This window comes from Sorex araneus, chromosome 4 (assembly GCF_027595985.1).
Source record: "Sorex araneus isolate mSorAra2 chromosome 4, mSorAra2.pri, whole genome shotgun sequence".
Lineage (NCBI taxonomy): Eukaryota > Metazoa > Chordata > Mammalia > Eulipotyphla > Soricidae > Sorex > Sorex araneus.
The window spans coordinates 10,691,360-10,707,978 of NC_073305.1; the positions used below are offsets into that span (position 1 = coordinate 10,691,360).

General features: G+C 50.3%; 1 protein-coding gene across 2 annotated transcripts; it reads left to right on the top strand.

Moving 5' to 3' along the window:
• Positions 1 to 540: 540 nt before the first annotated feature.
• HMCES (5-hydroxymethylcytosine binding, ES cell specific) lies at positions 541 to 16,099 on the top strand. Of its 2 annotated transcripts, none has more exons than XM_055135614.1 (7): positions 541 to 687; positions 918 to 1,112; positions 7,952 to 8,095; positions 10,594 to 10,719; positions 12,027 to 12,208; positions 13,811 to 14,003; positions 15,125 to 16,099. In XM_055135614.1, exons 2-7 carry the CDS (start codon positions 930 to 932, stop codon positions 15,383 to 15,385), a joined length of 1,089 nt encoding a protein of 362 aa, XP_054991589.1. In that variant the 5' UTR covers positions 541 to 687; positions 918 to 929; the 3' UTR covers positions 15,386 to 16,099. The 2 variants fall into 2 exon arrangements, with proteins under 2 accessions (XP_054991589.1, XP_054991590.1); XM_055135615.1 differs by having other exon boundaries at positions 550 to 697.
• Positions 16,100 to 16,619: the final 520 nt, after the last annotated feature.

Below are 16,619 nucleotides of genomic sequence, written 5' to 3' on the forward strand. Positions count from 1 at the left end.
ATGCTCATAGGCCACTCCTCTTGGCTCTGTACTCAGGAATTAGCCTGGTGGTGTGTTAGGGGGACCACGTAGGATGCTGGGGTCCAGCAAGCGTCGGCCACACGCGAGGCAAGTCCCCTCCCCGCTGTACTATCGCCCCAGCAAGTGGGGCAGCTGCAGGGAATGAGTTCCCGCCATTACGCTCCCACGTCCCACTGCAAAGAAGCAACTAAAGGGCGCCGCCGGGGCACGGGGGGAGAGAGAGGGAAAGACCCCCGGGAGGAGTGTTAGCCCCACGGGGTAGTAGGCGACCGCGAGGGGCCACTGTGAGGACCCCCGAAGCAACCACAGTTTCCTAGGGCGCTTTCACTCCGGGTCCTAATGCGGGAATGGAAGGGAACTGGGATCCCGCGCGCCAGGGCGCTCTGGGGGCGGGGCTTACGGTCCGGGACGTCCCCGGATTCCCCGCCCTCCGGGGGCGTGGCCTCCGACGCGACCGGAAAAGCTCCAGGGACGGCCCTTGGGGGCGGGGCCTGTGATCCCAGCCAGGAAGCCGCGGGTACCCTGAGGCAGGAACGTCCGGGAGCCTCCCTCCGCCGGGGGCGGGGTCGGCCTCGGGGGCGGGGCCTGGGCTGCGGCGCGCGGGGCCTGAGGCTGGACCTGAGGGAGCGACGCGGGCGGCCAGACTGCGCGGCGGGCCGGGCTGAGGTGGGGACAGGTGACTGGGCCGGGAAGGGGACCGGGCCGGGCCGGGCCGGGCCGGGCCGGGTAGGGAGGAAGCGGGCCGGCGCGGGGCCGGGTCGAGGGGGAGGCGGACCGGGTCGTGGGGAAACGGAACCGGGCCGGGCCGGCGCGAGTGAGGCGGGGCCGGGGGCCGCAGGGGGCAGGGCGCAGGGTGCCGCCCGGGCTGACCCCGCCGCCCGCCCGCCCGCCCGCAGGGACCGGCCACCATGTGCGGGCGCACGTCCTGCCACCTGCCCAGGGACGCCCTCGCGCGCGCCTGCGCCTACCGCGACCGGCAGGGCCGGCGGCAGCTGCCCGAGTGGCGGGACCCCGACAAGTACTCGCCCTCCTACAACAAGAGCCCCCAGTCCCACAGCCCCGTGCTGCTGTCGCGACTGCACCTGGAGAAGGTACTGCCTGTCCCGTCCCCTGCCCTCTGTGGCTTGCCGGGGGGCGGGGGAGGAAGGGTCACTCCCGGCGCTGCGCGGGGACCCCTGCGAGTGCCGGGACGGGCGGGGCAGCTGCGCCAGGCAACCCCCCCCCACGCCTTCTGTGCCTTCTGTCCAGCCGGTCCGGCCACTCCGCCAACTTGGGTCGCTGAATCCTTCCCCCTCAGTTTCGGCGGTGGGCACACCCGGCAGGGGGTCTCTCCCGGCTGGGCTCTGTGGCCCTTGAGGAGTTCTGGGACCCAGCCCAGGCCGGTGCAGGGCGAGCCGCCTCGCCCGATGCACAGCCTCCCGGCCTCCCGTCGCCGCCTTCTGATCTCAGAAGATGGCTTGGTCCTTGGTGCCGGCTCGCTGCCTCCGAATACCAGGCTCCTTAGTCTCCGTCCTTATCTTCTGTGAGTCTGAAATTTGAATGTTTTTTTTTTCTTTTTGGGTCACACCCGGTGATGCACAGGGGTTACTCCTGGCTCTGCACTCAGGAATTACCCCTGGCGGTGCTCAGGGGACCCTGTGGGATGTTGGGAATCGAACCTAGGTTGGCCGTGTGCAAGGCAAACGCCCTACCCGCTGTGCTATCGCTCCAGCCCCTTGAATGTCTTTTTCCCTTTGGTTTTTAGGCCACTCCTGGCAGTGCTCGAGGGGCCATGAGGTGCTGGGGAGCAAACCCTGGGCTCCTGCGTGCAGAGCGGGTGCTGCAGCCCTGCAGCTGTCTCACAGCGGTGTTGAACGTGTCTCTTAAGACAGCAGCTGCAGGGCTGCAGAGATACAGTGCATATAAGGCATTGCCTTCAGCTAGCCCAGATTTGATCCCTGGCACCTCATACGGTCTGTTGAGCATCACCAGGAGAGATCCCTGGGAGGGACCAGGTATGGCCCAGAAACAACAACAGAAAAGACGGCATCTTTCAAACCTCACTCATAATCAGAGCCATTTAGGTTGTTTCAGTTTTGGTTTTATTTTGTTTGTTTTTTTTGTTTGTTTGTTTCGTTTTTCCTATCACCTGCAGCAGCTCAGAAGCTGTTTGTGGCTCCGTGCTCAGGAGTGACCCCTGGCAGTACTCCCTGGGCTCTGCAGTGCTAGGGATCCAGCAGGGTTGGCTGCATTGCCCAGCAAGCACCTTAATCTCTACCGTCCCCACGTTTGATTAAATGAAATCATTTAACATGAAATAGTTTATTCATACCTCATTTTCAGTGGATACTTCCCCATTGAGACAGAAAAATTGTTAGTTTAATGAGTAGAAAATCAAAGTGAATAGCTGTGTGGGACCTTGATTGGGAAACAAAAAATAAAACCTGTTTCAAATGAAGGCATAATTTGAAGTACAATTAAAAGCGTTTGAGCTGGGGTCAGAGAGATAGTACAGTGGGTAAGACACTTGCCTTGCATACAGCCAACCAGATTTTGATCCCCAGCATCCTATGCAGCCAACCAGAATTTGGTCCCCTGAGCATCACCAGAAGTGATTCCTATGTGCAAAGAGCCAGGAGTAATCCCTGAGCATCATCGAACATACCCCCCTCCCACAAAAAGTGTTTGAGTTTCATTCTTTTTTTTTTTGCCTTTATACCACCTCTTTAGACTTACAGAATGAATGGAAGAAAAATTTTTCTAACAGGTGTAATAAGTGTGGGAGACACGATCTTCCATGCTACCCAGTCAGCTGAGCCTGAGCTGGGAATGGGGACTGTAGAGCCCCTGGAAAATGCAGGTCTCGGTTTTGTCTGGTATGAATTCACTGATGGAATTTTTTTTTTCTTTTTGGGTCATATCCAGTGATACACAGGGGTTATTCCTGGCTCATGCACTCAGGAATTACTCTGGTGGTGCTCAGGGAACCATATGGATTGCTGGGACTCGAACTTGGGTCAGCCCCAAGCAAGGCAAACGCCCTACCCGCTGTGCTATCGCTCCAGCCCCTCACTGGTATAATATTTGACTCCACAGCTTTATTTGCTTTTGGGGCCACACCTGGCCGTGTGCAGGTCTTACTCCTGTCTCTGAACTCAGGAATCACTTCTGGCAGGCCCAGGGTGCCATGTGTGGTGCTGAAGATCGAACCAGGTTGACCGTGTGCAAGGCAAGCGCCCCACCCTCTGTGCTGTCACTCCCTCCCACGACTTCAGCACATTCTGTCATCATCACTTAGGGCTTCCTAATATTTGTAAATAGTTAGAGTTCGTTTTTTTTTTTTAACCTGTAAATTTACTTAAACCTGTAATTTTAAACTGGTAAATTTACTTAAAGCAACAAAATTTGAACCATTGCACAAAGCAACAAAATTAGAACCATTTCAGCAGTTCATTAACCTGTCTTCTCTCAACGGCCAACAGCCAGCACATGCACATATTGGGCAGCATTTGCATTTGAAACCACTGATGAGCATATTTCTTCCTTTTTCCCTACCCCAGTGATACCAGCTGTTTTCGCCATTAGCCCAAATGGTTAGAATTGTTAAAAGATGACTAATACTGAGCCTCATTTTCATTATTTCTGCTTTTTTTTTTGCTTTTTTGCTTTTTGGGTCACACCCGGCGATGCTCAGGGGTTACTCCTGGCTCTGCACTCAGGAATCACGCCAGGCAGTGCTCAGGAGACCATATGGGATGCTGGGAATCGAACCCAGGTCAGCCGTGTGCAAGGCAAATACCCTACCCGCTGTGCTATTGCTCCAGCCCCTATTTCTGCTTCTTAACCACTTTCTTTTCATCATTCCAGTAGGGGGCAGCCTCATATTTGGGTTTATAGTAGCCCGGTGGGACTGGAGCCATAGCACAGCAGGTAGGGCATTTGCCTTGCACATGGCCGAACTGGGTTCAATTCTTCTGTCCCTCTCGGAGAGTCCAGCAGGCTACCAAAAGTCTCCCGCCCACATGGCAGAGCCTGACAAAAGCAACACGTGGTGTATTCAATATGCCAAAAACAGTAACAAGTGTCACAATGGAGACTTTACAGGTGCCTGCTCTAGCAGATCTGTGAACAGTGAAGACAGTGTTACAGTAGCTCAGTGACCATACTCACCTTAAAGGTGATCTTTGGACTTTGTAAGAGGAGGTTTTCTCAGTGTCCTCTTACTGACTTACTAAGAGGGATCTGTCGAGTGGGATCTTTCTGTCTGTCTATCTCTCTGTCTGTCTGTCTCTCTTTTGGGGGTAGTCAGGGCCACACCCGGTGACGCTCAGGGGTTACTCCTGGATCTGCCCCCAGGAATTACTCCTGATATACCAGGGATTGAATCTGGGTTGGCCATGTGCAAAGTAAATGCTTTATTTATTATGCTATCACTCCAGGCCCCCCTTTTTCTGTTGTTGTTCGTTTGTTTGAAACTTTCTTTAAACACTGTGATTAATAAAGTTGTTCATAATAAAGTCATTTCAGATATTCAGTATTCCAGCACTAATCTAATCCCACCACCATTGTGTCTTCCGTCCACCAATGTCCACAGCCACTGTCTCCCCACCACCTCCACCCCTGCCAGCCTGTCCCCTTAGCAGGCACAAAATAACTTTTTTTTTTATTTAATTTATTCTTTTATTGAATCACCATGTGTAAAGTTACAAAGCTTTCAGGTTTAAGTCTCAGTTATACAATGCTCGAACACCCATCCCTTCACCAGTGCACATATTCCACCACCAAGAATCACACCACCTCCCCATCCCCCATCCCGCCTGTGTAATTGATAAATTTCACTTTTCTTTCACTTTACTTTGATTACATTCAATATTTCAACAAAAAAAACCCTCACTATTATTATTTGGAGTTTCTCCCCCCTAAAGTCGGACCTGCTGAAAAGGAAGCATTTGATAATTTGTTTTCCATTGCTGAGAATGAAGAGATATGAGGTCAGGCGGCCGCACTAGCAGCCGCACGGTTTTGACAAAATAACTTTCAAGATGGTAATTACTCTTGGACTTATGGTGCTGTTAGGTGCTAGTTGAGTCTTCTGTGTTACTGTTTTTACTCATGGAGCTCAGTGGGCTTCTACACAGTTTCCCCATCAAATTTGCTATGCTCCTGCTGGGCTGTCAGTGCCGTGGAACTGGGAGATGTCGTGCACTCCAGGAGCTGTGGAGCTGAGACAGTTCAGCATCAGCATCAAGGTGTCTCAGCTAGGTCATTTTGCCAGCAGAAGTTGGGTGTGGATGGAGTGCTGGACCTTCCAGCAGGGTGGGGGCTTGGCCCACCTCTATTTCCAGAAGGCTTCTGGGGGCGCTGGGGTCCATATGTGGTGCCAGGGATCAAAGCTGGGGCAACTCTGTAGGAGGCAAGCACCTTGCCCACTGAACCATGACTCTGACCCCATAATTTCCTTTTTGTGATCTGTTTGGTGCATCTCCATGCTTTTTATTAGTGAAATAACTTTTTCATGAATTTGTGTGATACCAGGGGCAGTGTCCAGGGTGTGATACATACCTGCAGAGCAAGTGCTCTAGTGCTGAGCTACTACCCCAGCTACATTGTTGTGGGAGGAAGGTTAGAGGCTTTCCCAGGTGATGTGCAAGGGACCTCACATACATGCAGAGCAAGTGCCCTGCTGCTGACCTACACCCCTGGCTACATTATTTCGGGAGGAAGGTGAGGGGTTTTCCCAGGTGGTGCTGAAGGGGCCCAGGACCACCACTCCCAGTCATTCTTGGCCAACCAGGCTGGATGATTCAGTGTTAGCTCAGGGATCCAGGAACCACCAGGGACACCCCCATCTCACCCCGAGCATCACACAAAGTACTGCTTAGTATGCCTTGAAGCAAGAAGGCTATAATAATGTGCCCTACAGAGAAAATGCATGTGTTTTCACCACTTGACAAGGCATGAGTTACGTACAGCACTGTTGGTTGTTAACGGATGTTATGGGTTGTTAATGTTAATGGATCAACACTATTAAAGTAGTCTTTAAAAAAAAAACAACCCTAAAACAGGGACCGGAGTAATTAGTACAGCAGGTAGGGCTGTTGTCTTGCATGTGGCTAGCCCAGGTTCAGTCCCTAGCACCCCATATGGTCCTGGAAGCCCGCTAGGATTGATCCCTGAACACTGCTGGGTGTGACCAAAAACAAAACAAAAAGTACCTATTAAGGTGGTAGGCTGGGGATCAGCAGTTGAGAAGATGGGAACCTGGGAACACTGGTGGAGGGAAAAAGAAAGACACTGGTAGTGGGCTTGATGCTGTTTAAGGTCCAACTATGATTCACCTTGGAAATTGTGATTGTAAATAACCTTGTAAATTAAAAAAAAAATTTAATGAGAAAATAATTCTCATGTGAAAAGACTTTACAAGTAGAAGAAATTCTAAGAAGCCTGAAGCTAGAGCAGGTGTCAGAAAACTAGTGCCCTCAACCATTTTTAGGGGGGGGAAAGGAGAATTTTGAGGTGGCCACAGTGAGCAGTGCTCAGGGCTTACTTATGGCTCTGTGCTAAGGACACAAAGCCCGGCAGTGCTTTGGGGACCAGATTAGGTGCTGGGGATCAAGCTGTGTGCAAGTCAAGCCCCTGAAACCTATGTACTCTCTGGTCTCTGAAAATGATATTTTATGGAGCATAGCAATACCCATTTACTTATTCCTTTTTAGTTTTCGCTTTGTCCCAGCAGTTATGGTTGCCATAGAGATGCACGATGTCTGCAATACTCAGTCTCTGCCTTTGACAGAAATATTTGCTATCCTCTGCACCGTCACTTACTCCCCTGCAGTTCATGCACCCGGGCAGAGTTATTCGCCAGAGCACAGTCCATGTGAATGCAGTCAGTCTTGGAGTAGCTGGATTGCTTGGGTGCTTACTTGCTTTTATTGCCATGCTCGTCATCAGGGCCACCCACTTGATTGAGAGGCTCACACATTTGGTTTTGGTATACCAGCGATTGATCACTTCTATAATGGTACTAGGGATCCCAAATATCAGAGCAGCCACGCTCTGGGACAGTGTCAGGGATTGAACTTGGGGCCTGTGCTTGTGAGGCAGACACACTAGCACAGAGCTACCCTAAGCCCCACGATTTTGTTTGGCTTGGGTTTGGAGCCACATCTAGAGGCTCTGGTAGGCTATCACTCCCAGTAATTCTTGGAAGCCTTTATTTGTTTTTGTTTTATTTGTTTGGAATCACTGTGATTTCAGAACAACAGTTATAAAGTTGTTCATGATTGAGTTTCAGGCATAAAATTTTCCACCACCAGTGTCCCCAGTTTCCCTCCTGCCACCCCTGCCCAGCCTGCGTCTGTGGCAGATACTTCTCTCCCTTGTTCTTTTAGGCATTATGGTTTGAATACGGGGACTGAAAGGGTATCGTGTGTATCACTTTACCACCTTTCAGGACTCAGTTTTAGTCCAGAGTGATCATTTCCAGCTATCATTGTCATAGTGGTCCCTCTGTCCTATCTGCCTTCCTCTCCCCCTACCCACTTGTGGCAGGCTTCCAACCATCAACCAGCCCACCTGGTCCTGTTTCTGTTGTCTTTCGGTGTGTTTCTACTGTCTTTGGGCATTAGTCTAATACTATGTTGTTGTTTTTATATCCCACAAATTAGTGCAATCGTTATGTGTCTGTTCCTCTGCCTTGGACTCATTTTATTCCGAGTGCTACTCTCCATGTCCATCCATGTATAATGCAGTGCAAACCCCACGTATAGTCAGCCACATGCAAGGCCAGTGCCTTCATCCCTGTACTCTCTCTCCTGCCCCAATCTTTCCTTTTTTAATAATCATTTTTGGTTCTTTGCCTTCTGACATAATAATATGATGATGTGCTCCATTTGCTGTTCTCCATTTCACTATGATCTCTTTTGCAATGTTAACTCTTTCCCCGTGGCAGGGTGCAGATTCATCAGAGCGTGTTATCGCCCCCATGCGGTGGGGTTTGGTTCCATCGTGGTTCAAAGAAGACGATCCTTCCAAGCTGCAGTTCAACATGACCAACTGCCGCAGTGATACCATAATGGAGAAGAAGTCATTCAAGGTAGGAGCTGGACTAGGGAAGATGCAGATATTCTCTTATTTCTCCTAACAGAACTATTAGTGAGTATTGTATTTGTGAGAAGTAAGATTTTCTTCCCCAAGGTCCCAAAGTGTGTTCATGGGGCTGGAATAGTATAGTACAGTGGGCAGAGCGTTTGTTTTGTGTGCTGGTACCCAGGTTCAAACCTGGCATCCCATATGGTAGCTGAGGACCACCAGAGTAACTAGACCATTACCAGATGTGCCCCAGTCCCATGAATAAACAAAACCAAGTGTGTTCAGAGTTGTTAATGTAATATGATTATTGCTTATTACATTGTTAAAGTAACATTGAATGCTCATCTATTCCTTGAATGTGTAACAGTTTAAAAGTGGGAGCCAGAAAGATAGTACAGGGGGTTAGGTATTTGCCTTTCACGCGGCTAACTCCCTAGTGTGATCCTTAGAGCTTCTGTGGTTCCCTTAGCACTGCCAACAGTGAACCCCCCGCTCCTGACCCTTCAAGCACAGAGCCAGAAGTAAGCACTTGAGCAACACCAGGTGTGGCCCCAAACCAAAAAAGTGGTTTAGAGCAAATGTATTGGACCAGCACATGGTACAGGGTTGAGAGTCTTGCCTTGCACAAAGCTGACCTCTCTTTGATCCCCAGTGTATGGTCCCCTGAGCACTGCTTGGTTCCCAAAACAAAAACTGTAAAAGAGTTTTACTGTGATCTCTTGTGTTCTGTAGGTTGACAGGCTCAACTAAACAGTTTTGTTTGTTTTGGCCATACTTGCCAGTTCTCGCGTTCTGGTCCCAGCTTGATCCTCAGGGTTTGCTCCTGAAGGCACCCGTGTAACAGTTGGTACTGGGGATGCAACCTGGGGCTCCAGCATGCAGAGCATGCACACTGCAGCCCTCTGAGTCATCGCCCTAGCCCTCACCCTAACAGTTTTCCTGCAGTTTGGAGATTTTCCTGAAGTTACCATTAGATGACACTCAGACTGGTGTCCAAGATGGCTGTGTTCAGTACCCAAATGTCTAACCACAACCGGGATGATCAGAAGTCTAGAAACCTTTCCAAGCAGGGGTGTCAGGTACTCCGGTTTCGTTTCCTACACAGTGTCTGGCTTACACCAGAGCTCGTGTTCCACAAGAGAGGCCAGAAGGAATAAGGTCTAGTGACCCAGCCTTGGGCATTCTCAGCCTTTCTTCTACTGCTCTGTCATTCATGCAGAGCCAGCCCAAACTCTGGGTGCAGGGTACGACCCCTGGGACTCAGGGTTCATTATTCCATCAGCTGTGGTCACCAGCTATTGCATGAGCCCATTTTTTAGAGCTATTGTCACTATGTGCATTGTCTGATCTTGCATCCTCTATGGAATGGGAACTTCATAAGAAAAGTGGGGAACACAGTGGAGTACTACTTAGATGTAAGAATACTATTTAGCTCAATCAGAAACTACTTTTTAACTGTATATCTCAATGTTAAAAAAGTCAACAAAAAAAATAAATAATTTTCTTTAAAAAAAGAAAAGATGGAATTAGGATCAGATGAATAGATAGTATAGTAGATAAGTGCTTTGGTGCTTGTCTTGAATGCAGCTGGCCAGGATTTGATCCCTGGTACTACATATGGTCTGCTGAGCCTGAGCACTGCCAGATGTGGACCCTGGCACATCTGGGGTCAAATGTGCCAGATGTGCAAAAAAAAAAAAGACAAAACCGTGCCGTTTGCTGCCACATGGGTGAAACTGCTGCAGTGTATCTTGCTGAGTGAAGTTAGCCAGAAGAAAAGCGTCAGATACACAATGATTTCTCTTGCGATATAAAGAAGCATACTAAGAGAATCACAAAAGGCCAAAGGTGACAGGCCTGAGAATTGCTGTGGGCTTCTGGGAGTTAGGGGAACAGGATGAATGGGGGTGGGTACTGGGCCACTGGTGATGGAGGATGTTAGACACTGGTGGAGAAGTTAGCGAAGGAACATTATGTCCATGAGACCCTACCAGTAACAGTATTATAAGTCACAGTGCTTAAAATAAAATTCTTTAAAAAGGAAAACGGGAGCTGGAGCAATAGCAATAGGTAGGGCGTTTGCCTTGCACGTGGCTGATCCGGGTTCGATTCCCAGCATCCCATATGGTCCCCCAAGCATCGCCAGGAGTAATTCCTGAGTGCATGAGCCAGGAGTAACCACTGTGCATCACTGGGTGTGACCCAAAAAGCAAAAAAAAGGAAAGCAGGGGCTGGAGTGATAGTACAGCAGGTAGGGTGTTTGCCTTTCACGCAGCAAACCCAGATTCAATCCCCAGCATCCCATATGGTCCCACGAGCCCTGCCAGGAGTAACCCTGAGCACACACCAAGTGTAACCCAAAAACAAACAAAATAAAGCGCAACAAAGGAAAATGAAGCTACTGTTCTTAGGTCACCTGGGATAAACATCTGTGATTTTAACTCTAGGCCATGAAGTTTGATTCTGTCACTAAGACCAAGTCTTGATCACATTATCCCACAGGTGCCTCTGGGGAAGGGAAGGCGCTGTGTGGTGTTAGCAGACGGGTTCTACGAGTGGCAGCGAAGTCAGCTGTCCAGCCAGAGGCAGCCCTACTTCATCTACTTCCCCCAGACCAAGACAGAAAAGGTATGTTGGCAGCCTGGTAGATACTCTAAAGTGCACAGAGGAAATATGCCAAAGGCATCTTGGGCTTCCTTCATAGTTTAACAACAACTTTATTGAGATAAAATTCATTTTTGGGGGTGGAGGGTGTTTGGACCACACCCAGCAGTGCTCAGGGCTTTTGCGTCTTTGTGGTGCTGAGGGGTGAACCCAGATCTGCTGTATGCAAGGCAAGTGTTGTATTTGGGGGATGGAGAGATAATAGAGTGGGCAGGTCACTTGCCTTGCATGAGCTGACCCAGGTTCAATCACCAGCACCTCATATGGTCCCCGATCCCTCCAGGAGTGATCCCTGAGCATAGAACCCTGAGTACTGCTAGGTGTGGCTCAAATAAACAACTGAAAAAAGGTATAATTCTGTAGATTATCGTGCTCTTACTGTTAGCATGGTGACTTTTCAGCTTTCTGTATGCTTAGGATTGAAATGAATCTTTTATTTTTTTTCAACTTTTATATATTTTATTTTCATAAAGTAGTTCACAGTAGTTCATTACAAATAATATTCAAGCACCAGTCCAAAATGAATCTTTTATTGTTGTTGTTTTGGCCACACCCTGTGATGCTCAGGGCTTACTCCTGGCTCTGTGCTCAGAAATCACTCCTGGTGGGCTTGGGGCCCATATGGGGTGCTGGAGATCAAACCCTGGCCGGCTGCATGCAAGGCGAGCACCCTGCCACTGTCCTACCTCCCTGGGCCCTTGAACTGAACCTTACTCAAATGGCAAGGAGAAGTTGCATGAGGAGGAAGGGTGGGAGAACATGTTGGGGCTGATGAGACATGGGTACAAATTACATGGAGCCTTCATGTATAAACCACTAGGTTTGGCTCCTAGTTGGTGAAGGCTGGGGTGCTGGGAGTGAGTCCCCAGTGAGTCTCAGGCAGTATTGTGAAAGCATGAGTTGTTGTAGTCTTTGGTGGCTAGGTATTTCCACCAAACCTCTTTGGCAGCTGAGTCACAAGGTGTTACAGAGACTCAGGCTGAGGACCAGAGTGATAGTACAGTGGTGGGTGGGGTGCTTGCCTTGCACATGGCTGACCTGGGTTCAATCCCCAGCACCCCATATGGTCTCCTGAGACCCTCTGGGAGTGATTCCTGTGCGCAAAGCCAGGAGTAAGCCCTGAGCACTGCCACGTGTGGTACAAAAACAAATAAGAAGGCTGAGGCTGAATAGTTCTAGGATTTCAGGGTCTTGAGTACTTGTATAGTAGCAGCCAGCCCTTGTGCAGGTGACTGCTGGGCGTCTCACCTACCTGTTTTTTCTGCCTCCAGTCAGGCCACGTTGATGCTGCAGAACAGCGTGAGGACTGGGAGAAAGTGTGGGACAGCTGGCGCCCCCTGACCATGGCTGGCATCTTTGAGTGCTGGGAGCCCCCTCAGGGAGGAGACTGCCTGTATTCCTACACCATCATCACTGTGGACGCCTGCAAAAGCTTGAGTGACATCCACCCCAGGCAAGTCACACTCTGAGGCCTGGGCCCAAGGAATTCACACAAGGATCTGTCTTCTTTGCATTTCGATAGGTGGCTTGAGGAGTTCAAGGTTACTGTGTGTATACATTTGGAAAGTGGGATGCTAAGATAGTTGCTTCACAAAGTCCAGTTCCTATCAGTTTGGGCTACAGGACATGCACTCCTGAAAATCACCAGACCCTGTTTTTCACCTGACCCGTGAAAAACACAGAACTGTATCCAGAGCAATAGCACAGCAGGAAGGTACTTGCCTTGCACGTGGCTACCCTGGGTTCCATCCTCAATACCCCATATGGTTTCTTGAACCCTCCGGGAGTGAGCCCAAGTGTTTTCACCTTCCCTGCCCCCCCCCAAAAAAAAAGAACCAAAAAGCACTGAATAGGTGGAAATGGGAAAACAGGTACCAGGAACAGCACTTCAACAACTTTGTCAAGGACTGGAGAGATAGTACAGCAATTGGGTATTGGGCTTGATCCCAAATACCGCATATGATCCCACAAGCACCACCAGGAGTGATCCCTGAGGAGTAGCCCTGAGAATCGCCTAGTGTGGCCCTTCTGCCCCCACTCCCCTCCAAGAAACCCCTACAAGAAAAAAAAATTTTCCATTTGCTTATATTCCTTAGTATGTTTGTGTGTTTTGTGCGGTTTTTTGTTTTGTTTTGCTTTGTTTTTGTTTTGGGGCCACACTCAATGATTCTCAGGGGTACTTTTAGCTCTGCACTCAGGAATTACTCTTGGCAGTGCTTGGGGTACCATATGGGATGCTGGGGATTGAACCTGGATTGGCCACATGCAAGGCAAGAGGCACCTTTTGGGCTGTACTATTGCGCCAGCCATGTTTGTGGGTTTTGTTTGCCTGCTTGCTTGCTTTTGGACCACACCCAGTGGTGCTCAGGTCTTGCTCAGGACTTACTCCTGGCTCTGTACTCAGGGATCACTCCAGTGGTCTGGGGAACCTTATGGGGTACCAGAGATCAAACCCAGGTCAGCCTGTGCAAGGCAAGCGCCCTAGCCACTATTCTATCACTTCAGCCCGCTCCCTAATGTTTTAAGCTACAAAGACTAAACACGTTTGCTGTGTTAAACAGACTGTTTTGTTTTGTTTGGGAGCCATACCTAGTGGCACTTGAGGGCTGCGTGTAGCAATTCTTGGGTGTCAGGGGACCATGCTGTGCCCAGGCCTCTCACATGCAGAACTTACACACGAGCCCTTTAAACTATCTCCCTGGCTGTGAACAGTTTTATTTAATATGTAGAAAAATTCCCAAGTGCAAAAGACTAGCCTGACACAGCTTGGCAGCGGAGGGTGCAGTGGGCTGGGGTGGTCGTGAGCATCTGTGACTCATGCAAGGGCAAGGTCACATTCCACTGAGCGAGTTGTCTGTTCATCGTGGGATTCTCTCCGACCTACCGAATCACAACCCTGCCCCGGTGCTCTCCAACTGTCCCTGCTGCCTCTCCTGTTGGGAGCTTCTTGCCGTGAGAATGGCACTCAGGAGCACTTGACAGGAGGGTCCCCTGATCAGGATTTGTGCAGGAGGCTGACTTTCTCTTCCCGCCCCCACTGTGTCCTGCTGCCCAGGATGCCTGCCATCCTAGATGGTGACGAGGCCGTCTCCAAGTGGCTTGATTTTGGGGAGGTCTCGACTCAGGAAGCCCTGAAGTTGATCCACCCTACAGAGAACATCACCTTCCACCCCGTCTCCTCCGTGGTGAACAACTCGAGAAACAACACCCCCGAGTGTGTGACTCCTGTCCACTTGGTGGTGACAAAGGTAGGTGTCTGCGGCCTTTCCTTGGGGATCTCTTTTTTTTTTTTAATAAGAGCGCTCTTTTTTTTTGTTTGTTTGGTGGCGAAGAGGGGCAGTCACACCCAACAGTGCTTAGGGGCTACTCTCAGTCCTGTGCTCAGTGATCACTCCTGGTGTTGCTTGGAGACTGGGCAGAGCCAAGGATTATGTCCTGTGCTTGGCCCTGTGACCTAGCTGCCTGGACCCTCTCTAGGCCTGAGCCAGGGCTGCTCTGGTGAGTCTAAATTTTGTGGCAACCGCAAGAACAAGCCCCCTTTGCTGTTTTTGAGTTTGCCACACCCACAGTCCACCTTTTTTTTTAGCTCTAGTTCTCTGTACTCCTGCACTCCTGACACTTTAGCTCATGCTTTTTTTAGCTGTCTCTGGAGATGTAATTACATGTTCAGTTTGCATTTGACACTGCCACATTTTCAGCATGGTTTTTGCTTCAAAAGAATCAATATTCTGGGAAGATAGAGACGGTACAGGGATTGAGGTGCTATCCTTGCATGCTGCCACCCCTGGTTTGCTCCCAAGTACCACCAGCAGTGATTCCTAAGCACAGAGCAAGTAGAATGCTTTGATTAATGCTGCAAAAAGACCCGAACCCCACTCCAGCTCTCGTTTTGACATTTTCTGTGGTCAGGACCTTGGTTCAGATCCTGCTACCACATGTCCCCTAAGCACCACTGGGTATGACCTTTGCCCCCCACAAAAAAATAAAAGTTGACATTCTGGAAAGAGGGCATTAAACAAATTCAGAACCAGCAGTTCAGGGTCGGGTGCCCAGTGTAAGAGAGCAGTGCCCACAAAGAGAGACTCAGGAGGCTGTGCAGTGGAGAAAGCCTGTTCCGTCTAGGGGCTGCGACCCTAACCATGGTGGCTCTGGGAAGCCAGATCTCTCCAGCTTCAATGCCCAGTGCCAGGCCTTGTTGCACTCCATTAGGTTCTCTTTTTCCTCAAGAACACTTCATTCCCCTGATCGGGATGCTCAGTGGCACTTCCCTCCCTGGGCGCACACGCTCTCGCCCACCTCTTCTCCTGTGCTTTGCTTGCAGGTGACACAGGCTGGGTGCACTGAACCTTTTTTTCTTTCCCCCCCGCAGGAGCCTAAGGCTAGTGGCAGTAGCCAGAAGATGTTAGAGTGGCTGGCCACAAAATCACCCAAAAAGGAAGACCCCCTGGCCACAAAATCACCCAAAAAAGAAGACCCCCAGACACCACAAAAGGCAGAGTCAGATGTGCCCCGGTGGTCCAGCCAGTTCTTGCAGAAGAGCCCACTCCCCGCTAAGAGAGGGGGCGCAGGACTCCTGGAGCGATGGCTGAAGCAGGAGGAGCCCCTGGCCAAGCGGCCTCACAGCCAGTAGGGCGGGCCTTGCGGACACCACGGCTGCCCAGGGAGACAAAGACCATCGCATTCTGCATTAAACATGGTGCCCGTGGCCTTAGATTGTATGGTGGGTAAGGCCAGCAGCTGACTGACCCAGGTTTGATCCCTGGCACCCCATATGGTCATCCCAGCCTGCCAGGAGTGATCCAAGTGCAAGAGCCAGGAGTAAGCCCTGAGCGCTTCCGAATGTGACTCAAAAACCAAACCAAGACACATGGTTGCCATAAAAATGTCTTAATTTACCTTGGGAGGTAGTACGGTGCTAGAGAAGAGTTGTGGTTGCATGGAACAGGTAGCCATCCTGGATGTGACGGGGGTCTCTGCCATCACTACACCTGTGGACCTTCCTGGTGGGGCTACCCCTGGCAGGAGCTCTCAGCACTTACCTGGGGCCACTAATGAAACAGGTGTTCTCTGCTTTTGTGGGAGCCTTTTACTTACCAGTTTTTGTTTTGTTTTGGGCCACACCCAGCAGTGCTCAGGACTTAACTCCTGCCTCTATGCTCAGGGTTCATTGCTGGTGGGCTCGGGGAACCATATGGGGTTCTGGGGATCGAATCTGGGCTGGCTACATGCAGGTCAAGCACCTTACTCACTGTCCTATCGCAAGGGCCCCTCCAGTCTTTTTGAATTGTTTTTCAAAGCAATGTAGATTTTTTTCTGAATAAAGTGTATTTGATAAACTCTCAAATGTTCAGAAAATGCTCCTGGTGGGGATTCTGGATCTTAGTATTCTAGGACATTCATCTAATATCCAAATAGATTTTTGTGGGCAGGTGCCTCTGGGCCGAACTGGAGAGGAAACTGTGTTTCAGGAAACAGTAAACACGTAGCTTTGTATTTCAGTCTCTCCTGGCCAGAAAATGCTGCTTGGCTTGAGGGAGGGTATATTTGTTGATTGTCTTTTCTCTCAACTCCTAGAAATGGTCAGAATCCTTTACCTTACAAACAGCCCTAGTGCCGGGCAAACAGGAGGGGCGAGGGGCCCCAGGGTACCTCGACCTTGCCTCCCACCTTACCTATACGGATCTGGGTCAGAAACTCCAGGCCAGCCTGCCAGACCCTCAGGGAGCAGGAACAGATGACAGCATCTGCTCCAGCCCTGTAGTGCCCCCGTGGTCTGCCCTGCACCTCCTCCTTGGCACTCACTCACCTCCTAATTAGAGATTGAGGTGATTATTGTCTCCCCTGGTCATAAGTTCAATGAAGAG

Bases quoted from the DNA above. Each gene is read 5' to 3' on its own strand.
- HMCES (XM_055135614.1), top strand. From the start codon at position 930: ATGTGCGGGCGCACGTCCTGCCACCTGCCCAGGGACGCCCTCGCGCGC. The intron at 12,209-13,810 runs GCAAGTCACACT...CCTGCTGCCCAG, and splicing joins TTGAGTGACATCCACCCCAG to GATGCCTGCCATCCTAGATG. The intron at 14,004-15,124 runs GTAGGTGTCTGC...TCCCCCCCGCAG, and splicing joins TCCACTTGGTGGTGACAAAG to GAGCCTAAGGCTAGTGGCAG.